The sequence below is a fragment of the Pituophis catenifer genome, unplaced genomic scaffold (genome assembly GCF_029215685.1).
Source record: "Pituophis catenifer annectens isolate HBS135680 unplaced genomic scaffold, rPitCat1.0.hap2 SCAF_2, whole genome shotgun sequence".
NCBI lineage: Eukaryota > Metazoa > Chordata > Lepidosauria > Squamata > Colubridae > Pituophis > Pituophis catenifer.
In genome coordinates this window covers 184,601,378-184,625,379 of record NW_027256882.1, presented here as the reverse complement: position 1 = coordinate 184,625,379, position 24,002 = coordinate 184,601,378, and the positions used below count along the sequence as shown (strand labels likewise).

The 24,002-nt window shown below is 40.1% G+C and overlaps 1 protein-coding gene across 9 annotated transcripts in view; it reads right to left on the bottom strand.

Annotated features, from left to right (window-relative positions):
- DNM2 (dynamin 2) overlaps positions 1–24,002 on the bottom strand; it is a 238,751-nt gene that overhangs the window by 113,707 nt on the left and 101,042 nt on the right. For all 9 annotated transcript variants that reach the window (XM_070938319.1, XM_070938320.1, XM_070938322.1 and 6 more), the window contains exon 8: positions 14,997–15,132. In XM_070938319.1, the coding sequence (XP_070794420.1) occupies positions 14,997–15,132 (136 nt within the window). The remainder of the gene's footprint in view (positions 1–14,996; positions 15,133–24,002) is intronic.

Genomic DNA, 24,002 nt, shown 5'->3' with positions numbered 1-24,002 from the left:
GCAAACCATTCAACATCACAATAATCCAAGTCTATGCCCAATCACTGATCCTGAAGAGGCTGAAGTTGACCAGTTCTATGAAGACCTACAACACCTTCAAGAACATTTTTTAAAAAGTGGACTTCCAGAGGCGACGTTATTGTGGGGAGGGTGAGGAAACGGGGCGCCATTTCTGGAACCCAAAAACTCTCTGTTAGAAGCCCTTTCAGGGCATTCTTGATCCTGTAGGGATTGGGAAACAAAAGGGGAAGCTCCGAAGCTCCCGGGTGACATGCTATCACCAGGAAGGACAAAGGACAAATCCCTTTAAAGCTGGTGGAGAGGAAGTCAGCCTTTAAGGCGGATAGGAGCGATGGCGGCCGTGTAGAGGGAAGCAAAGAGTAAAGACAGCAGTTTCAAGTGGCAGATCGAAATAGACCCAGAAGGAGGAATTGGAAAATACGGAGAAGCGCGGAATGAGGTGGGCGCAAAAAAGACAGACTAACAAGCAGCGGTGGATTAAAGGGGAAGCGCAGCAGGAGAGAAAAGGGAACAGCGCGAGGGAAGGAGGATCCCAAGGAGTGAGTCAGCAGAATCGGAGGAGTGACAGAGTTAAGATCCCGAGACGGAGAGAATTGGAGATGGCGAAAAACCGGAGAAACTAAATAATTCTAAAAGGTAAAGAAGAAATTAAGGAACTTTTGAAAAATTTGTGGGGCTTAAAGTGTCATTGGTGACTGTAACGGACTTAAGGAGAGAGACTAAGACTGGAAAGAGGACTGACGTTATTGCACGATAGAAAATAACCACAATTACAACTAGAAGCAAGATTGGAGAAGGGAAAGAGCATCAAACAACAACAAAGAAAGAATAAAACATATACTTTTATTTCTATATACAAAAATATATACATAAACAGTAAAGTAAGGGGGGAGGGATTGTATTACAGTTATAATTATTTATTGCATTGTGAATTTATAAAGTTTGAAAAGGCGGAATGTTATAGAGGATAAGGAATTAAAGAAGAAAAGATACTTATTAATTTTATAATTACAGAATATAAAAGAAAAGAAAAGTAAATTAACTATAACTACATTGAAAATATTATAAAGTAATAATTGATAATTTGCAAGATAATAATTAATTATACTGTGATGTTGTTAGAGTATCATAGTGCTATACTATAGTATATATTTGCATAAATAGATAAATTGAGAATAACTGGAAACATATATAAGATAAAGGTGTGTGTATCTAAAATTGTATTGAATAAGCAAAAGGTAAAGAAAAAAGTATAAATATATCCTCCCCCCCCCCAAAAAAAAAAACCAGGGGGAGAAAGATCAATGATTAATATTTATATGTTAGTGTGGGAAATTTCACACGAGCATTAAAAATGCCAACTATAACCACTATAGCGAAAACAGGAAAAAAACCAACTGTAAATCCTACAACAACAGTGGCATCACCACTACAGCAAAAAACAATAGACAACATGATAGGAAAAGAAAAAGAAAAGCCGGAAATGACACTAAATGCTATGCATAATATGTTTCAAATGATTCAAGAAACGCTATTAAAAACACAACAAAAAATGGCAGATAATCACGAAGAAATGAGAATGTTTCATGCAGAAATTAAAAACAAAATAGGAGAAGTAAAAGAGGACATTAAAAATATGAACGATAAAATTGGGGATATCCAACAAACAATAACAGAAAACGAACAAAGAATTAAAAAAGCAGAAACAAAAATAGACCAAGTAGAGACAAAAGTGGAGGCAATGAAGCAAAAAGCTTTTCAACCAAATAAGGAATTGTCTGACTCAATAGTGATGCTTGACATGGAAAAAGCTTCATACTTCTTGTGCTTTCAAAATAATAATAGAAGAAAAAGATGAAGATCTGGGAGAAAAAATGGCGGAGATAGTGTCAGAAATAATACAAAGAGACAAGTCAGAAATAAAAGGACAGTTGGACGAAATATACCAGGTACATTCTAATTACATAAGAAGACACCGATTGGCAAGGGAAGTGCATGTTAGATTCTCAAAACGAACAATTACAGATGAAGTATACAGAAAATCAAGAGAAGAAACTTTGACATATAAGGGTAAAGAAATCATAATTTTAAAACAAATACCTCAAAGAATTAGAAACCAACGCCAACAATACCAGTTCTTAACAACCCAACTGATCAGATATAAAATAATGTTTAGATGGCTAACACCGGATGGGATCTTAATCACATGGCAAGACAAAAAGTATAAAGTAGACACACTAGAGAAAGCAAGAGAATTCTATAACTTGCATTTTACACAGGAAGAGGAACAAGAAAGTAAAGAAGAAACAGAAAGTAGAAGGAGGACGAACAAATAGAAGAAGCGGAGCAAGAGAGAGAAGTAAGAAAGAGCCAAGAAAAAGAACGAGAGGAAAGAGAAGGTGCGAAAGCAAAAAGACGGATGGAGACAAGACACACCAAAAAACATTAGACAATGTAAGAGGCAATTAAACTTCTCTCGGTAAACATAAATGGATTAAACGCACCAAAGAAAAGAACCCAAACATTTACAAAACTACAAAAATTAGAAGCAGATGTGATATGCCTCTAGAATTGAAATTAATATATGCAGACAAGGAAGGAAGAACTGTGATGGTCGAGTTAGAAGTAGAAAAGAAAAAATCACTATTAGTAGTAATATATGCCCTAACCAAAATCAACAGGAATTTTTTAAAGGAATACACAAAAAATATTAGAATTAGAATATGAAAATATCTGCCTAATTGAAGATTATAACGCTATAGTAGATGCCAAAAAAGATTACAAAAGTGGTAAGAAAAATTAAAAAAAGAAACACTTCCAAAAGAATTCTTCAATATGGTCGCAGAAATAAATCTGAGAGATGTTTGGAGGGAAACACATGAACATGAGAATCAATATACATTTTATTCTCATCCACACCAATCCTGATCTAGAATCAATATGGCTTGGATGACAGTGGATATTAGGACGGGGTAGAAACAATAGAGATAGGAGTAAATGGGCAGATCACAACCCAATACTCATAAAATGGAAGAGGGAAAAAAGATTTAGGAGATGGACAATGAATCAAAAAATATGTAAAGAAAAAGGATTTAAACAAATGCTAGAAAAGGAATTAGAATCTTTTTTTAAGATAAATAAAAGAGAGGATACTTCCTTACAGAATATTTGGGATACAACAAAAGCATACATAAAAGGACTGACGATTGCATATATAGGGAAGAAAAACAAAGAGAGGAGACAACAGCTAGACAAACTATATGAAGAATTAAAAAACACAGAATATAAACTACAAAAAGATCCCCAAAATAAAAAAATAAAAGAGGAATGGAATATAATCAAACATAAATTAAATTTGACAAATCAAAAAGAAATAGCCCAGAAAAGAAAAATGGCAAAACAAAACTATTTTGAGTTTGCGAATAAAACAGGCAGATGGTTGGCATATAAATTGAAAAAAGAAAAAGATAAAAGAATGATATACCAACTTAGAGATGAAAAGGGGGAAATTCAATATAGAAGGGAAGCTAAAAAGGAAATTATTCAGACCTTTTCAAATTTATATAAACAAGAAGAAGTAGAGGAGGAAAAAGTAAAACAATATATAGAAGGATCAGAAATTGCAACAATCACAGAAGAACAAAGAGAAATATTAAACGGACCGATAACTAAACTTGAATTTGAATTGGCACTGAAAAAACAAAAAAACAATAAAACATCAGGGCCAGACGGGCTACCGGTGGAATTATACAAAAACGTACAGGAAATATTGGGAGAAACCATGTTAGAACTATATAATGAGGCTTTGGAGAAGGCAAATATTCCGACAACCTGGACAGAGGCAATAATTACTATCATACCCAAAGAAGATATAGACCACCAGTTATTTCAAAATTACAGACCAATCTCCTTGCTAAATACAGATTACAAGATATTTGCAGTAATTATAGCTGAAAGAATTTAAAAAGTATTAAATAATCATATACACTCGGACCAAAATGGATTTCTGCCAGGCCGACAAATCAAGAATAATATGAGAATATATAATAAACACATTAGAGTATTACGAATCACACCCGTAAAAACAAGCTGCACTGGTTTTCCTTGATGCCCAAAAAGCATTCTATAATCTAAATTGGAAATTTCTAATGGAGCAACTAAACATTATGCAATTCGGGACAAAATTTGAAAAAATAATAGGAGAAATTTATACAAAACAAACGGCAAAAATAATTATGAATGATGATACCACAGACCAATTCGGCATAACAAAAGGGGTTAGGCAGGGATGCTCACTCTCTCCACTATTGTATATCTTAACATTGGAGATCCTTTTAAAAAAGGTCAGGAAAGACCAAGAAATTTAAGGGCTAAGGATAAGGAGAGAAGAATACAAGGTTCAGGCCTTTGCTGACGATCTTGTGTTTATAGTAGAAGAACCACTAGAGTCAGCACCAAAACTGTTTAAGAAATTAGAAGAATTTGGAGAAGTGGCAGGATTAAAAATAAATCAAAATTAATCAAAATTAATAACAAAAAATCTCACAAAGGAACAAGAAAAAGAGTTGGAGAACATTATACAAATTCAAACAACTAAGAAAATAAAATACCTAGGGATTTGGCTATCGGCAAGAGGTTCGGCAATAAAAGAAAACAATTACATACCTATTTCAAAAGACATATAATAAGGAATGCGTTACTACAAACCTGATTAAAAATTAAAAAACAGCACTACACGAAAATACCGATCTGGCTCTCACCATTAGAAGCAGTAAGACATCCAAATTTAACATCATCATAGGGGAATTGGAACCCTAAGGTAGGAAGTCAAAGGATGACTGGAATAACAGGCAAATTTGGCCTTGGGAGTACTAAATGAACCAGGCAAAGACTAACAGAATTTTGTCAAGAGAATCATAGCAAAAACTCTTTTCCAACAACCCAAGAGGCGATTCTACACATGAGTATCACCAGATGGTCAATACCGAAATCATATTGATTATATGCATTGCAGCCAAAGAGTGCCTGAAGAACTATGGATGGATGTTGATAACATTGTGCAGGAGGTAACAACTGAAATCATCCCAAAGCACTCCCAAGGAAGTGCAAGAAAGCAAAATGTCTGATGAGGCTTTATAAGTAGCTGAGGAAAAAAGGAAAGCAAAAGGCAAGGGATAAAGGGAAAGATATATCCAACTGAATGCAGATTTTCAGAGAATAGCAAGAAGAGATAAGAAAACCTCCTTAAATGAAAAATGCAAAGAAACAGAGGACAACAATATAATGGGAAAGATTAGTGATCACTTCCAGAAAAAATTGAGATCTCAAGGGAACGTTTTGGGCAAAGATGAACACAATAAAGGACAAAAATGGTATGGACCTAACAGAAGAGATTAAAAAGAGGTAAGAATACACAGAAAAACTATGCAAGAAAATCATCCCTGATAACCACAATGGTGTGATCGCTGACCTCAAGTCAGACATCCTGGAGTGCAAAGTCAAGTGGACCTTAGGAAGCATTACCAACAACAAAGCTAGCGGAGATGAACGGTATTCCAGGTGAGCTATTTAAAATCTTAAAAAATGATGCTGTTAAAATGCTGCATTCAATATGCCACCAAATTTGGAAAGCTCAACAATGGCCACAGGATTGGAAAATGTCAGTTTATGTTCCAATCCCAAAGAAGGGCAATGCCAAACAATGTTCAAATATCTTACAATTGCACTCATTTCACATGCTAGCAAGGTTATATTCAAAATCGTATAAGCTAGGCTTCAGCAGTATGTGAATCAAGAACTACCAGAAGTACAAACTGGGTTTTGAAGAGGCAGAGGAACTAGAGATCAAATTGCCATTTGCTGGATTATGGAGACAGCAAGAGACTTTCAGAAAACATCTATTTCTTTTTTACTTACTATCTTAAAGCATTCGATCACAACAAACTGGCAAGTTGTTAAAAAGATGGGAGTATCATACCACCTTACTTGTCTCCTGAGAAACCTGTATGCAGATGAAGAAGCAACAGTTAGAACCCAACATGGAACAATTGATTGATTCAAAATAGAGAAAGGACTATGAAAAGGTTTGGCTGTCATTCTGCTAAACTATGCATTGTAAACTGACAGCCTGACATCAGTTACGGGGTAGGGAGCAGTGGGGGTAGGTGATGCAGGGAGGTAACTCAGAAGAACGGAAACCAAGCAGTACCATCCTGTGAGAAGCACCAGCCATCTTAAGGCCACACCAAAAGAATGGAGAGCCGGGGAGCATGTGAGGACAGAGACCATTTCCCAAACAATTTGTTAACACCTGATTGGATATTGACTGATAACCAGAGGGGCTGGCTGTGAATGAGGGAAAGTTAATTGTATCTTTTGTGCACAAAAATCTCAGATTCAGTTTTGTCTCTTCTGTAACCACTTTGGCTTTAGTAAAGTATACTTTTGACTAATCATGGGCCAGGAGTCTTTCTTTCCTAACTGATCAAGTTGGGATGGTCGACAAAGCAGTATATTGTTACCCTGCTTATTTAAAAGTACAGAGTGAAATGTGGGGCCAGATGAATTACAAGTGTGAAGTAAGATTGCTGGAAGAAATATCAACAACCTCAGATATGCAGATGATGCCACTCTAATGACAGAAAGTGATGAGGAACTAAAGAGCCTCTTGATGAAGGTGAAAGAGGAGAGTGCAAAAATTGGCTTGAAACTCAACATTAAAAAAACTAAGATCATGGCATCTGGTCCCATCACTTAGAAATAGAAAGGAAAGAAATGGAAGCAGTAACAGATTTTATTTTCTTGGGCTCCAAGATGACTGTGGATGGCAACTACAGCCATGAAATTTAAAAGATGCTTGCTCCTTGGGAGGAAAGCTATTGCAAACCTAGACAGCATATTAAAAAGTAGAGACATCACCTTGCCGACAAAGATCCGTATAGTCAAAGCTATGGTTTTTCCAGTAGTAACCATGTCCATAAGGAAGGTTGAATGCTGAATAACTGATGCTTTCAAGTTGTGATTCTGGAAAAAATTATTGAAAATCCCTTGAACTACAAGATCAAATCAGTCAATCCTAAAGGAATTCTTTGGAAGGACAGATTCTGAAGCTGAAGCTCAAATACTCTGGCCACCTAATGAGAAGAGAGGACTCATTGGAAGAGACCCTGATGTTGGGAAAGATTGAAAGCAAAAAGAGAAGGGGACAGCAGAGGATGAGATGATTAAATAGTGTCACTGACACAATGAATATAGGCTTGGGCAGTCTCCAGGAAAAAGTGGAGGACGGAGGAGGGGGGCCTGGCATGCTGTGGTCCATGTGGTTGTGAAGAATCAGACATGACTTACCGACTGAACAACAATAACAAGTGACCATACATTTGATTTAATAAAAGATGATACAGGAAGATTCTTAATAATATATTTTTAAGTTATACTTGAAATAAATATATATATAACTCTCTAGTATAAAAAGTATCTTCCACTCTTTCCTCCCAAATAATTTCAACATTAGAATGTTATAACCAGTGGTGGGATTCTGCCGGTTCTAGGGGTTTCGGCCAAACCATTTGTTAAATTGCTGGCTTGCCCCGCCCCTTGCCCCGCCCCTCCGCACCACTATTTATTGCCAATAAATAGTGGTGGGCGAGGGGCGGGCGAGCCAGCAATTTAACAAACGGTTCGATGTTTTTTTGTAATTTTATTGGCCCGCGGAGCTTCAGCATAGGCTAATTAGCCCTTGATTAGATCGGCTCCCGACTCTCAGATGATTTGCTCTCAGCTGTTTTGCTCAGGGCTCTGCTGCTTGCTGGAGCAGATTTTTTTTCCCCTAGCTATGCTGAAAAACAAAACTGAAAGTAAAAGCCTGCTTTACTGTTGCTGCAACTTGGAAAATTAGGCAGGCAGATTTCTTTTCTTTTTCCTCACCAAAAAAGGTAGGTGCAAACAATGGGAAATTTAGGGAAAAAGAGGAGAGTTCAAGATTTTAAAACACAAAACAAAAAAAGCTCTATTTAACTAGGGAATTGTAATAATTGAGATACTATTAATTGTATATTGTGTTGAAAGCAGAAATGGTTAAGTTGTGGTTTGGAGGAATATATGGGGGAAATTATTTGGTTTATTATTATTGGTAAACATAATTAATTGATTTGTAAGAAATTGGATTGCATGGAAATAATTGGAATATTCATGTTCATATTGATTAATATACAAAAAAGGTAGTTATTTAACTAATTGATTTATATTAAAATGTTGATTTATATTAAACAACTGTAATATTACATAATTAACCAATGTGAGGATGGATATAAAAATAGATGACAATGGGAAGGGGTATAATATAGAATAGAAGGGAAAAATTGAATTTGATTAAGATTAGAGATGAGGATGAAGGGTAATATTGGTTTTTTACAAAAATAGATGAGGAATAAATATGGCAAAAAGGAAATATAGAAATTGTAAATTTAATTGAAATGACTAAACACTGTTTAAATTTGTGAACTGGCCAAATACTCTGTTCAAAGAAAATACATTGTATGTTTGTATGTGTGTTTCTAATTATTGTTATTTATTCATATTTGTTCTCTTTTATTCTTTAAAGTTTAACAATTCATTCTTTATCTTAATATCTTTATATTTGTTTGGGGTTGGTTTTCTTCCCTTTCATCTTTTTTATTGTACAGCAATCTTTCTCCTCAAACCTACCACCTCTCTCTTTTCTTTCCTTCTTACTTTCTCTTCCTCCCCCTCTTCTTCTCCTCCCTACTTCCTCTTCCTTTCTCCTTCTCCTCCTCTCTTCCTCCCTCTCTTACCCTCACTCCTACTCTAATTTCCCTTCCTTTCCTTCATCCCTCTCTATTGCTGTATCCTTTTATGCATATGGACTACTCAGAGGGCTGAAAAAGTTATTTCTGACTGGTCCTCACACTTTTGACCAGTCCTCGAACTTATGACTGTCCTCACATTTTACATTTTTGCCCTATCTTGTCACCATGGTGAAGAGAAGCAGTTGAGAAATGAGTGTTGAGGTTGTTAAGAATGCTACAATGGGCATAAATGATGACCAGTCATAAGTGCGAAGACCAGTCAAAAGTGCGAGGACCAGTCAGAAATCACTTTTTTCAGCCCTCTGGGTAGTCCTTTTGTGCATATGGACTACTCAGAGGGCTGAAAAAGTTATTTTTGACTGGTCCTTGCACTTTTGACCAGTCCTCGAACTTATGACTGTGCTCACATTTTACGTTTTTGCCCTCTCTTGTCACCATGATGAAGAGAAGCTGTTGTGAAATGAGTGACACGGTTGTTAAGAATGCCGCCACGGGCCTAAATGTGAGGATGGTCATAGGTGCGAGGACCGGTCAAAAGTGCGAGGACCAGTCAGAAATGACTTTTTTCAGCCCTCTGTAGTCCCTATGCAGATAGCCACGCCCACCGGTCACATGACCAGCTAGCCATGCCCACCCAGTCACATGACCAGCTAGCCACGCCCATCCAGTCACATGATCACCAAGCCATACCCCCAACTAAGCCACGCCCACAGAACCGGTTGTTAAAAAAATTGAATCCCACCACTGGTTATAACCATCTTATTGCTAGATATTGCCAAACAACTTTTTAGAATCACTAAGTTTTCCAAATTCATTTAATGGAGAAAACAGTTTCTCCATAAAGATAGTAAAATGTTAGAGATATGATTATGGTTTCCCATCTTTTTTTAATCTAAACACTTTTTTTCCCAAAAAAAAAGTGGGTAGATCTCAGACTTTTTAATAATTGAGAAAGTAAGCTTTGCCTTAGAAAATGTAATTTTCTGTCTACACTACTTATTTTCTAAGTCTACACTACTTTTCTCAACTTCCTTGAACTACTATAATGAATATAGCAGTACCAATATCAGGCATATGTATTTATACAAACATCTATGTAACATTTCTTATTGCAGGATCCAATCTGGGTCGGTAACTGGGACAGGAGTGGGTTCTACTTACCTTTACTACTGGTTTGCAACAGAGCACGCATGTGCTCTTCTGCGCAAGCAAAGAAGCTTCTGCACATGCGCAGAAGCGTTTTGATGACGTCAGGGTCAGTGGGTGGAGCCTCCCGCCAGTTTTACTACTGGTTCTATAGAACCGGTGCGAACCGGGGGCAACCCACCACTGAACTGGGACCCAAGGTTTTGTCTTCTGAGCTTTCTGATTCATGTTAGAGTCCCTCCTCAGGGAATTTCTCTGTGTGCTCTGGGCTGTTCTGTGTGTCGTATTTATATGGTGGCTGTTGTGTGTAGCTTTTTAAATGTAGATAATACACACAGAACAGCCCAGAGGCGCTCCCTGAAAATGGAGTCCAGCATGAGTCCAAAAGCTCAGAAGACAAAACTCTGGTCCTGGTGACTGACCCAGACTGGTATCCTGGGACACATATATTCACCTTCATTTGTAATATTTCTTACGTCCTTAATATTTCTAAGGAGTGTGATGAAAAATGTTCAGCAAACTCTCATTTTTCCATTGTGACAGGATAAACAAAGGGTTATCTTTATGAACTAAGTGAGAAATAGTTTTAAAAACTACTTTAATCCACATGTTATCAACGGGAATATCATCCTGGCCTACTAAATGCTTCATAGTATCACTCTCAGCTATAACTATTTAATAAAGTGTCTTACCCTTTGGAATCACCCGACCAGCATAAATGAGCCTTTGTGTATGTAAGTCTAAAAATATTGGACAAGCCTACACTGGATTTACTATAAAGGTTCCTTTTCAACAGTGGATATAGGCCTGTGATGGCGAACCTATGGCACGCGTGCCACAGGTGGCACGTAGAGCCCTCTCTGTGGGCACGCTGGCCGTCGCCCAGCCCAGTTCCACCACGCATGCACGCACGCCTCCTGCCAGCCAGCTGGTCTTCAGGTCCCTGCCGTGCATGCGCAAGGGTGGGGCCTTCCCTGATCTCTGCAAGCTCCACCCTCTCTGTGGCAGAAATAGAGGAGAAAGCCTGGGCATGCATGGAGAAACTCCAGAGATTGGAGAAGGCAGAAATGGAGGAGACAGCCTGGGCACGCAGGGAGGGGGGGGAGAAACTGTGGAGATTGCGAGCCACACACACACACACCCGCACCCGTTTTGGGTTGGAAAAGCCTCTTGCACCAACCTGGAAGTCAAAACTGGGGCCGGGGCGCATGCACAGGGGGCACTTGCATTGCATTTTGGGGATTGTGGCATGCACATGTGCATTCGTGCACACACACGCATGCTTCTGGCACTCGGCACCAAAAAAGTTAAACATCACTGATATAGGCCATCCTGAAATTAGATTGCTTCTGTCATTTTCTCCAGCAGGCAGACAGAAAAACAGTAACAATCCCTAATGTATGAGGTAGGGAACATAACTTCCTTTCTATTTATGAAAGCAAAAAGCAGCAGGAATTCCAAAACAATGTCTGAGAAAAAAATAACAAAGATAAAATCAAATATAATATCAATATTTACTAGGGTGGGATGCTCTGTTTATGGTAGAAGAGGAAGCTTCAGTCAAGTTCAATGATCCATTTTCCTATAATACATAAGGATACCCTAATATTTGTCAAAATGGGCAGCAATAAATTAAATACATAAACACACACACATACATACATACATACATACATACATACATACATACATACATTGACATGAAAAAGACCCCCAGGAAAGTGCAAGTATTTCAAAAAATTTCTTTTTCCAAGACACAGGAAACCCATCTAGTAGCTTTATATTTAAATGTTATATATTTGTACTAAGCCTAGATTTCTCTGGATAAGGTTTGGCATAGGTTGGATACATTCAGAGCAATGTATCTTCTTTGTAAAACTAGGATTAGGACTTTCTGTTTAACAGACTATCCTTCCAGCAGGCCACCTTTAGACATAGTGCTTTCACTGCTACATTAGTAAGATGCATCTAGTGCTATGTTTTCTATGTTTATGATTAATATTATAAGTTACAATCCATTCTACAAGAATGGAGAATGGAGATCCCTATAGCATTTTTTTTACACCATTTCCTTGGGGACATATATAGTAAAGCTATGTGCATTTCCAAGGGAACTTAGATGTAAAAAGTCTTGCTAATATAGCAGGGAAAGACTATATCTAAAGCAGGGGTGAAATGCTACCGGTTCGGACCAGATCGCCCGATCCGGTGGCGATGGCAGCGGGTGGTTCGGAGAACTGGTAGCAAAAATCCCTGCGCCCCCCTTCCCCCATGCCCAGCTGAGCCACAGGATCATCAGAAGCTTTTTTTTTTTTTACTTTTAAAAGCATTTTTTCTACAACCTCTTCCGACAAAAAAATGCTTTTAAAAGTAAAAAAAAAAAAGCCTTGATGATCGCGCAGCTCAGCTGGGATCATCAGAGGCTTTTCAAAGCATTTTTTTCTGCAACCTCTTGGCCAAAGAGGTGATTTAAAAAATGCTTTGAAAAGTCTCTGACGATCCCAGCTGTGTTTCCTGATCGGCAAAGAGGTATTTTTAAAAAAGCCTCTCTGACGATCCTAGCTGAGTTGCCTGATCGGCAGAGAGTTATTTTTTAAAAAGCCTCTCTGACGAACCCAGCTGAGTTTCCTGAGTGGCAGAGGCTTTTCAAAGCATTAGAAAAAATGCTTTGAAAAGTTTTTTTTAAAAAAAAAGTTGGCCACGCCCACCCAGTCACATTACCCCCACCACCAAGCCATGCCCACAGAACCAGTAGTAACAAATTTTACATTTCACCCCTGGTCTAAAGGTAGCCTGCTGGGAAGATATTCTGTTAAACAAAGTCCTAGTCCTAGTTTTACAAAGAAGATGAATTGCTCTGAACATATCCAACCTATGCCAACCAAGAAGTCTAGGCTTAGGACAAAATGACAGCTGAAGCAACTTTATTCCAAAGGGCTTTTGAAAGCCAGTCTTATGGCTCAAAGGATGGCTGTTTTAATTTCAATCTTCTGTAGTGTCTTTGTCATAAAGAATCTATATTGGCATCAGGTAGCAAATTTATTTATTTATTTATTGGTTCAATTTATATGCCGCCCTTCTCCGGAGACTCAGGGCGGCTTACAATGTGTTAAGCAATAGCCTTCATACTCTTGTATATATCTGCTTAGTAGGGCTTTCGGGGCCCCCCAAGTGGTGTTCTTTTTTTATACAAAGTCAGCTGTAAGACTAGGCCAAAAATACTCAGATGATGCAGAAATACAAAGAGGGGTCAGACAGGGCTGTACTCTGTCTCCGCTGTTATTTAATATCTACCCTGAATCAATTTTCAATGAAGCACTGGAAAACATTGATGCTGACCTCAAAGTAAATGGTGTTCAGATCAACAATTTAAGATATGCTGATGATACAGTTCTGCTTGCCAGTAAGCATGAAAACCTTCAGCTCCTCATCAAAGGTCTCAGAAATATTTGAAAAATATGGCTTGAAGCTTAACACCTCAAAAACCAAGATCATGATCATCAGCAAACAACCGATTAATTTACCACGGATAAATTCAGAAGGAATACCATTAGAAAAAGTTGAAAGGATCACGTACCTTAGTTTTAATTTACATGAAAGCTGGGACATGATCAGTGAAGTAAAGACAAGGATAGAGAAAGCTCGAACAGCATTCTTCAAAATGAAAAAGGTCTTCTGCAGTCACGACATAAGCCTAAGACTGAAAATCAGGCTTGTCAGATGTTATAGCTTTTCTATCCTGCTCTACAGAGTAGAGAGTTGGTCTCTGACAGAAAACCATTTGAAGAAACTAGAAGCATTTGAAATGTGGATTTACAGACAACTGTTATGTATAAGCTGGGTTAACAAAATCACAAATGAGAAGGTGATAAGCCGCTTGGGAAAGCAAAGGGAAATAATCAAAGCCATTAAAAAGTGAAAGTTAGAATATTTTGGACATGTGATGCGACACCCAGAAAAATACAGCATCCTTCACTTAATCCTCCAGGGAAAGATTGAAGGCAAACAAGGTCCAGGCAGAAGAAGAACATCATGGCTTCAAAACCTAAGGGACTGGTTTGGACAAAACTCAGCAGCACTTTTTCATACGGCTGTTGACAAAAATAGGATTGCCAACATGATCGCCAATGTCCGGTGACGGATATGGCAGAAGAAGAAGAAGAAGAAGAAGAAGAAGAAGAAGAAGAAGAAGAAGAAGAAGAAGAAGAAGAAGAAGAAGAAGAAGAAGAAGAAGAAGAAGAAGAAGAAGAAGAAGAAGAAGAAGAAGAAGAAGAAGAAGAAGAAGAAGAAGAAGAAGAAGAAGAAGAAGAAGTGTTTTTAACTGCATTTCTATATTTTTATTGTAAATCGTTGTAAACTAGACTTCAGATTCTAGTAATATAGACAAGTGAAAACTGGAAATTCTTAAATCAGCCAAAATTAGACATATCTAAGAATTCCTCTTTATACTACCACTTTAAAGCATTATAAAAAGAACTCTGTAAGTATTAGATATACAGTATAGACTGGTTAAATAACACACAAGGTATTTTTAAGAATATATTCCTTCCACTCAATGGTGGGTTGCTCCTGGTTCGGTCCGGTTCTATAGAACCGGTAGTAAAACCGGCGGGAGGCTCCACCCACCCGCCATGATGTCATCATGGATGATTTGCACATGCGTGCGCACACCAGTTGCGAACCAGTAGTAAAGGTAAGTAGAATCCACCCCTGCTTCCACTCATGTACCTCTTAATATAGACAAATGCCTCTGCATCATACTCAGACTTTAACAGAAAGACAAACATACATATTTTGTTGACATTCTTACTGCCAGGATGTTTCCAAAACATTTCCAACAAAAATAAATTCTTCTTTCTATGCACAGAATAACATTGAAATGGGTTTGTTATCAAGGTTAGCTAAAATCAAACAGCATGAAATCCAGATTCAATCTTGGTGAACAACATATTTGAAAATCATATATACATTCCACAAGGAGAATAGTTTTTAGCACTTTACCTTGACTAACTCAAAGGGGAATCTCTCATGAAAAATGCGATTTATTCGGGCTCCTCCTGAGAGTTCTAGTGTATCCACTTGGTCTCCTGACCCTTCAATTCTCTTCTCAAAATCAACTGCAAACTGTTGGACCATTCTGCAGAAAAATAAATGAGGTAATGATCATTTTGTCAAGATGTGGTAAATCGTGGAAATCTCACTGTCACAGGTGTCAAATTCGCAGTGTCACGTTGCTGTCACGTGACGTACCATGATGTTTTTTCCCTTTGCGGAGTTGGGGTGAGCGTGACCTGCGCGTGACACATCCGGCCCACAGGCCGCCATTTTGACACTCCTGCACTAAGCAATTAAGAATGTTCAGAGATGCTTTTAGGTATTGAATCAATTTCTGTTGGCACCTTTCTATGAAAAATGTTAAGTTATTGTCAGAAAGATTAAAAAGAAAGTATCTCCAGTTAGTGGCAAATTTATCTTAATCTTAACATAAAACTCTAATTTTTTAAGTTGTTATCAAAAGCCAACTTTCTATGACATCTACTGAAAACTAATAGAACTTTATTTTGGTTGTTGACCAATAAAAATACAATCACACCCAGATCCAGACCCACAAAAACACACATACTTTTTTTCTTAATGGAATGGATATAGTTTAACCCGATAGAGTTCACATATCATGCAGTAAGATGGAATGTTTCTTATCAATTCTATTCTTACAAAGAGTTTGTTATTGTCACCCCAAAGGGTTCCTGGAGAAGCTAAACTAAAAATAGAATCAACTGGGAATTAATGCCAGCTATTTTAACTCTAAGCAGTCAGAAAAATCAAGGACTTCTACTATTCTAGGTTCAGTTCAGAGAGTTTACAGTTTTAGAAACATTCAAGAATTCTGGCCTTTTTTACCTGCAGCATCTTATAATTTTATTTATTAAATTTTTTTGCTGCCTGTCTCATGCAGGGTGACTCCGGGCAACTGACATACAGTATATGTTTTTATTTTGATGTTGTATATATGTATGTGTTTGTACACACACACACACACACACACACACACACACACACACACACACACCAATGTATAAAAACTACAAAATAACAATGAAAATACAGATTATTGATTTATTGATTTATTGATTTATTGATTTATTGATTTATTGATTTATTGGATTTGCATGCCGCCCTTCTCCCGAAGGACTCAGGGCAGCTCACAACAATAAGAAACAGAGAATACAAAAGATAAAAGACAAATTAAAACAGAATATCCAATAAATAAGGTTAAACATGGGAATACCAATTCAAATTTAAGATTTAAGAATTTAAAAAGCTACAAAATCAGTTTAGAGTCAACCCAGGCCCACCCGTTGGAAGAGCCAGATCTTCAAGGCCCAGCAAAAGGTTCGGATATCGGGGATTATCCGGAGCTCCAGAGGTAACATATTCCAGAGGGTAGGGGCTCCCACAGAGAAGACTCTCCCCCTACAGGTCACCAGTCAACATTGTCTAGCTGAAGGTACCCTGAGGAGGCCAACTCTGTGGGAGCAAACTGGGCGATGGAAGGCGACCGGTGGCAGGAGGTGGTCTCGCAAATACTCTGGTCCTAGGCCACGTAGGGCTTTAAATGTGATCACCAGCACCTTGAATTGCACTCAGAAATCAACCGGGAGCCAATGCAGACCGCAAAGGAGTGGTGTAACATGGGAGTACCGAGGCACCCCATGACAACCCACGCGGCCACATTCTGCACCAGTTGAAGTCTCTGAGTGCTCCTCAAGGGCAGCCCCATGTAAAGTGCATCACAGTAGTCCAAACGAGAGGTGATGAGGGCAAGAGCAACTGTGTGTAAGGCATCTTGGTCCAGAAAGGGGCGCAATTGGCGAACCAGGTGCACCTGGACAAAGGTCCCCCTGGCTACGACAGTCAAATGATCTTCCAAACTAAGCCGTAGGTCCAGGAGGACTCCCAAATTGCGTACCTTCTCTGAGGGGGTCAACACCTCCCCCCCAGGGATAGCGATGGAACATAGTGGACAAAACGGGGTGCCGGTAACCACAGCCACTCGGTCTTTTTTTTTTTTTTTTTTTTTATTGCAAAAGTTTTACAATTACATTTTCACCCCTTTTTTCATCCCCCCACCTCCCTCCCCAAACTTCCCATCCTCCCTAACCCTCCCTAACCCTCCCCCCCCCAGACTTCCCTATTACATACTCATAACTAATAACACTAATATATAAACCGGAACCCATCCCTCCCCCTATATAATTTTTCCTCTTTGTCTCTTTACATTAAAATATTTCTAATACATTATTTTCAAATAAAAGCTATTTGATACTTTCTAGTTTGGTATTTGTTCTGAACATATTCTATCCACCTTTTCCATTCCCATTCATAAGTCTCTTGTGAACAATCTTTTAAATACGCCGAAATCTTCGCCATCTCTGCAAAACTAGCCATCTTCAAAGTCCATTCCTCGATAGTAGGCAAAGCTTCATTCTTCCAATATTTACCTATCAACAATCTTGCTGCTGTTATCATATACAATATTAGTTTTATTTCACCCCGTGTAAAACCCTTAACTATACCCAATAAAAACAATTGTGGAGAAAATTGAATTTTTTTCTTCAAAACATTCTGCATGACCCACCAAATTTTTATCCAAAAAGCCTTAACTTTCCTACAGGTCCACCAAACATGATAATACGTAGCATCCAAACATTCACATCTCCAACATTTTGGCTGAACATTAGGGTACATACATGACAACTTTTTGGGATCTAAATGCCATCTATAAAACATTTTATAAAAATTTTCCCTCAGGTTCTGCGACTGTGTAAATTTAACATTCTGAACCCAAATTTTTTCCCATGTTTCCAACATCACTGGTTCTTCAAAATTTTGTGCCCACTTAATCATACAATCTTTAACTAATTCAGTTTCTGAATCCCTTTCTAGCAAAACATTATAAAGCCTTTTAATATGCATTGGACCTTTCTCTCTTATATGTCTAACCAATTCTTCCTCATGCAACATAATACCAGTTTTTTGGTCCTCTTTCCATCTCAATTGTAGTTGATTATATTGTAACCAAGTTAAGTTAATTCCTTCATCCAACAGTGTCTGTAATGTCTTCAGCTGCCATCTGCCCGCATCTGTAAAAAGAACCTCTTTATATAAAAACCCCCCGAGTGACATTATATTTGTATTCCACATAGTATGACCAAGATCCAGCCATAACGGTATTTTATAATCCCATTTGAGTCGGTGCTTCATCCAAACTCTCATCAAAGAATCTCTAAGTATATGACTTTTAAATACTTTATCTGCTTTGTCGTCATAAAATAAATAAGCATGCCATCCAAATTCAAGATCAAAACTTTCTGCATTCAGTATTCCAGTCTTTTTACTTCCAAACCAATCACTTGTTAAAGTTAAAGCTGCTGCATCATAATATATGATATGACTTCCACAGCCACTCGGTCTTGTCGGGGTTGAGTCTAAGTCTGTTTGTCCCCATCCAGACCCATATGGCCTCCAAGCATCGGGACATCACGTCAAGGGTATTGTTGGGGTGATGCGGGGTGGAGATGAAAAGTTGAGTATCATCAGCATATTGATGATACCACACCCCAAATCCCCGGATGATCTCACCCAGTGGCTTCATGTATATGTTGAACAGGAGAGGCGAGAGAACCGACCCCTGCGTCACCCCACAAGGTAGGGGCCTAGGGGTCGACCTCTGCTCCCCTGCCAGCACAAACTGCGTACGACCTGAGAGGTAGGAGGAGAACCACTGAAAAACAGTGCCTCCCACTCCCAACCCCCTTAGCCGTCGCAGTAAGATACCACGCTCGATGGTATCAAAAGCCGCTGAGAGGTCAAGTAAGACCAGAACAGAGGAGTAACCCCTATCCCGGGCACGCCAGAGATCATCTATCAACGCGACCAATGCCGTTTCCGTGCTGTGACCGGGCCTGAAGCCGGACTGAAACAGGTCCAGGTAATCCGCTTCATCCAGGAATTGTGGGAGCTGACGCACCACCGCGCTTTCAACTGCCTTCGCCATAAGGCAAAGGTTAGAAACTGGGCGATAGTTCTTAAAGAGAGCCGGATCCAAGGCAGGCTTCTTGAGGAGGGGGTCTCACCACCGCCTCCTTCAAGGCAGAAGGAAAGATTCCCTCTCTCAACGAGGCATTAATTACTGCCCGAACCCAGCCTCGAGTAACCTCTCGGGAAGTCGAGACCAACTAGGAGGGACATGGGTCCAACAGACATGTGGCAGTGCTCAATCTACCCACAATCCAGTCCACATCATCAGATAACATGTCAGGACCAGTCCCTATTAACTCAACGGACCCTGCCCAGTCAGAGTCCAGGCCCTCCCGAATTTGAGTGATTTTATCCTGTAAATATTGAGCAAATTCTTCAGCCTTACCCTGCAAAGGATCATCTCTCACTCCCACATTAAGAAGGGAGCAAGTCACCCTAAACAGGGCGGCCAGGTAATTGTCTGCGGATGTAATAAGAGCAGAAAAGTGCGAGCATTTTGCCGCTTTTATTGCCACTAGGTAGGACTGAATATGAGTTTTTAACTGTATTCTATCAGATTCGGATTTGCTAGTTCTCCAGCAGCACTCTAGGCGTCTTTTCCGGCGCTTCATCTCCTGGAGCTCCTCAGTAAACCAAGGGGCAACCCGGGATCCGCTCTGAGTCAAAGGCCATAAAGGCACAGTTCGGTCCAAGGCCCCGGCAGCCGCCTTATCCCAGGCCTCTACCAGGGCCTCGGCTGAGCTGTATGCAAGGGAAACAGGAAAAGTCCCAAGTTCCATCTGGAATCATTTAGGATCCATCAGGCGCCTGGGGCGGAACCATTTAATCGGTCCCACCTCCCTGCGGAGGGAAGTAGCAGTCAGAAAGTCCAGTCGAAGGAGAAAATGATAAGGGATAGGTGGCTATATCCTCCATATGCAGGTCATTAAGCCACTGCCCAGAGACAAAAAACAGGTCAAGCGTGTGTCCCCCGCTATGAGTTGGGTCCTGAATTACCTGGGTCAGGTCCAAGGTTGCCATAGAGGCCAAGAACTCCTGAGCCAACTCCGATGATCCGCCGAGAGAAGGCAAGTTGAAATCCCCCAGAACCATAAGCTTGGGGAATTCAACCGCCAACCCGGCTATCACTTCGAGCAGCTCAGGCAGGGCTGAAGCTACACAGCTGGGAGGCAGGTATGTAAGCAACAGACCCATCTGAACCCCTGAACCCAACCTCAAGCAGAGGGACTCACACCTGCCTATCTGAGGAGCAGTGACCACTCGAGGTCTGAGGCTCTCTTTAACCACAACCGCCACTCCACTGCCTCTACCCTGGGCCCTAGGCTGGTGAAGCACCCGGAAGCCTGGTGGGCACAGTTCAGAGACTGAGGTGCCCCCTTCTTGGCCCAACCAGGTCTCCGTGATGCAGGCTAAGTCCGCATTCTCCTCCTGAATAAGATCGTAAATGAGCGGGGCCTTATTTACCACAGACCGGGCATTGAACAAAACCAGCCTAAGTCCCGAACCCTGTGAACCCTTATCACCCGGACTGCGAGAAGGGTAATAAGGGTCGGGACCGGCAACCTTCTGAAGGTAGCGGGTGCGTGCTCCCCGGGTGCGGCCAGACCTTCTGCTCCCACCATACCTGCCCCTCCCAATCACCATAACGATAGAATAACCCTCTGTTCCCTTCGGAGTCCTATCTTTCCCCACCCCTATTTCCCCCGCCCCATACCAATCGGACGGTCCAATCCCCCCGTCCAGCGAGGAGAGTGGACATGTCCGTGCAAGAGGATGGTCTTTCAAAATCCATAACTCTGTTTCTGAATGCGATCGTATACAATCTGTCCTTAGCCTCCCCTCAGTCAGCTCGACTTTATCCACAACAGAAGGCCTTAACATGGGCCTCCGGAAGTAAGGCCTCATGTCCTCCATAATTCGCACCGCAAATTATGGAGGACACGATTAGTTAGATTATAACAAAGACTAAAAAATGGGGAGGAAAGGAGCAGAATGTATGTGGGGACAGGTGGGAGCTGCTATTAGTCAATCAACCACTTCCAGTGTGGTACTCCCCCATTAAGACTGCAAGCCAACTAGCAGAGCCAAGTTTTCAGACTCTTGTGGAAGATTAGGAGGGTAGGAATCAATCTCACCTCAGGGGGCAAGATCTTCCAAAGGGCCAGGTCCATGGCAGAAAAGGCTTCTCCTGGATCCTGTCAGCTGGAATTCCTTGACAGATTGAATCCGCAGCATGCCAACCCCCCCTCTCCTGCCAGCATGGGTGGAGTGGGCCAGTCTCAGAGGGGTGAAATGGTTCCTCAAGTAAGCTGGATCCATGCTATGCAGGCTTTATAGGTAATAACCAACAAATTGAATTGCACTCAGAAGTAAACTGGCAGTCAGTGCAACTCATAGAACAGCAGTGTAATATGGATCCTTCTAGGGGCTCCCAAAGACTGCCCACACCGCCACACTCTACACCAGCTGAAACCTCCAAATGCTCTTTAAGGGTAGCCCTATGTAGAGCACATTGCAGTAGTCCAAATGTGAGATGACCAAGGCTTGAATGATTGAACGCATAATGCTAGGCAAAGCAACCGCATCAACAATGAACCCTCTAATCTAATAGAGAAAAAATGTATATGTATCTGTAGACACACTTTTAATAAGACCTTCCTTCCTCTGTTTTCTTAACAATCAACTACTTTGGCACTTTTTCTTTGCTCACAAATTAGCACTGGGACATTCTCTGAACATGAGCTCCTTCTCTTCAATAACAGTCATAAGCCTTTCATTCATGGAATCTATCAGTTTCTTGATCTGTTGATGATCAATGTTTTGTGCAGCAGCAATCATAGCCTCCCAGACACTATCAGAGCGGTGTACTGTTTTTCTTCACTGTAAATCTCCTGCTTAAGAAGGGCCCACAAGTTCTCAATAGGGTTTAGGTCAGGTGAGGAAAGGGGCCATGTCATTATTCTTTCATCCTTAAGGTCTTTACTGGGCTAGCCACACAGTGGAGTATTTAGATGCATGCGATGGAGCATTGTCCTGCATAAAAATCATGGTCTTCTTGAAAGATGCAGACTCCTTCCTGTTCCACTGCTTGAAGAAAGTATCTTCTAAAAAGTGGCAGTAGGTTTGGCAGTTGATTTTAAGCACCTTCAACTGGAAAAGATCCAACTAGCTCATCTTTAATAATACCAGCCCATACCAGTACCCCACTCAGACCTTGCTGGCATCGGAGTCAAAATAGAGCTCTGTGCCCATTACTGATCCAGCCACTGGCCCATCCATCTGTCTGCCAAGAGTCACTCTCATCTCATCAGTCCATAAAAACTTTGAAAAATCTGTCTTCAGTTATTTCTTTGCCCAGTCTTGCCATGTAAACTTATGTGTCTTGTTCAGTGGTGGTCAGGTTTCAGCCTTACCTTGGCCATGTCTCTGAGTACTGAACATCTTGTATTTCTGGGCACTCCAGTTAGGTTGTAGTTCTGGAATATGACAACACTGGAGGATAATGGGTTCCTGGTAGATTTCTTCTCAAATCTTTGGCAGTTAATTTGCATCTTTTTTTTTCCTTTTCTTTTCTTAAAATTTTATAGTTTTTTCTTTAGCATACATAATTACTTAGTGAACAGTATATTCTCTGGGTCAATTTCCTTTATACACAATACTAATAACAATAATAATACTATTTAAGTATACACAGTAGTGCTCTTCCAACTTTTAACATTTACATATACTTAGTAATTGTAGTAAGTTATATTATGTGACAATACACATAATATTTTCCCAATTTCTAATTTTTAATAAAATAAATCCCATATTAAAAGATATTCTATATCTATCCATCATCTCTTGCCCTTTTTAGTATTTCAACTCTTACTGACTTTTTGAGTAATCTTCCAACTTCTAACATTTACATATACATAGTAATTATAGTAAAATATATTATGTGACAGTATGCATAATATTTTCCCAATTTCAAATTTCTAACTCTATTTTCTAATCTTTAATAAAACAAATCCCATATTAAATGGTATTCTATATCTATTAATCATCTGTTGCCTTTTTTAGTATTTTAACTCTTATTGATTTTTTGATGTCTCCCATACTTCTCCATTGGGATCTTGTATCTCTTTAAATCACTCATGTTTAATCTACTATTTTTCAGACTATAAGATGCACCGGACTATAAGATGCACCTTAATTTTGGGGGAGGAAAACAAGAAAAAAAGAATTCTGCCTACCAGCATCAGGATCAGCAGCATCCTCACTTCCACTCGGATTTTGATAACAAGTAGCACAGATCTTTTTATCTGTTTAAAACAAACCCTATCACTCTATGCCCTGTGTTTGGAATCGGGGAGGAAAAAGAGCATCACGTTTTCGGTGCTGCGCAGGAGGTGCAAGGCAAGGCGTTGCCACCCAAAAACACTGTTGCCGCAATCTCTGCTGGCTGGAACCACCCAAAAACACTTTCCTCCCCAATTCCAAAAACAGAGCATGAGGAGGCAAAAAAAGAGCATCACATTTTCGGGCGGTTCCAGGCGGCAGAGATCGCGGCAACAGTGTTTTCAGGTGGCAGCGTCTTGGCTTACGCCCCCCGCGCAGCGCCCACTTCGCCAACCGAGTCCCAACCTCCATGCTTCCCCAGGTCGCTTCCAAAATCAGGCTCTCACCAAGGCAGCAAAGGCGCAGAGGGCTTGCTGGGAAGCACCGTGTTTACATGATGGCAGCGTCCAGGAGGACTGAAGTGCTGCATCTCTATCGGGCCTTGCTGCGAGAAAGCCAGGCTTTCAATGCCTACGGCTATAGGTAGGAAGATGGGGGCGTCTCAAGAGTGGAGCTTTTGGTGCCAAGTCCCTCTTCTGCCCCCATGAAAATCATCTCCCACCCACCCCACCCCCTCCAGTTAAATGTGCATGGAGTGATAGGGTTTGTTTTAAATGGATAAAAAGATTTGTGCTGCTCGTTATC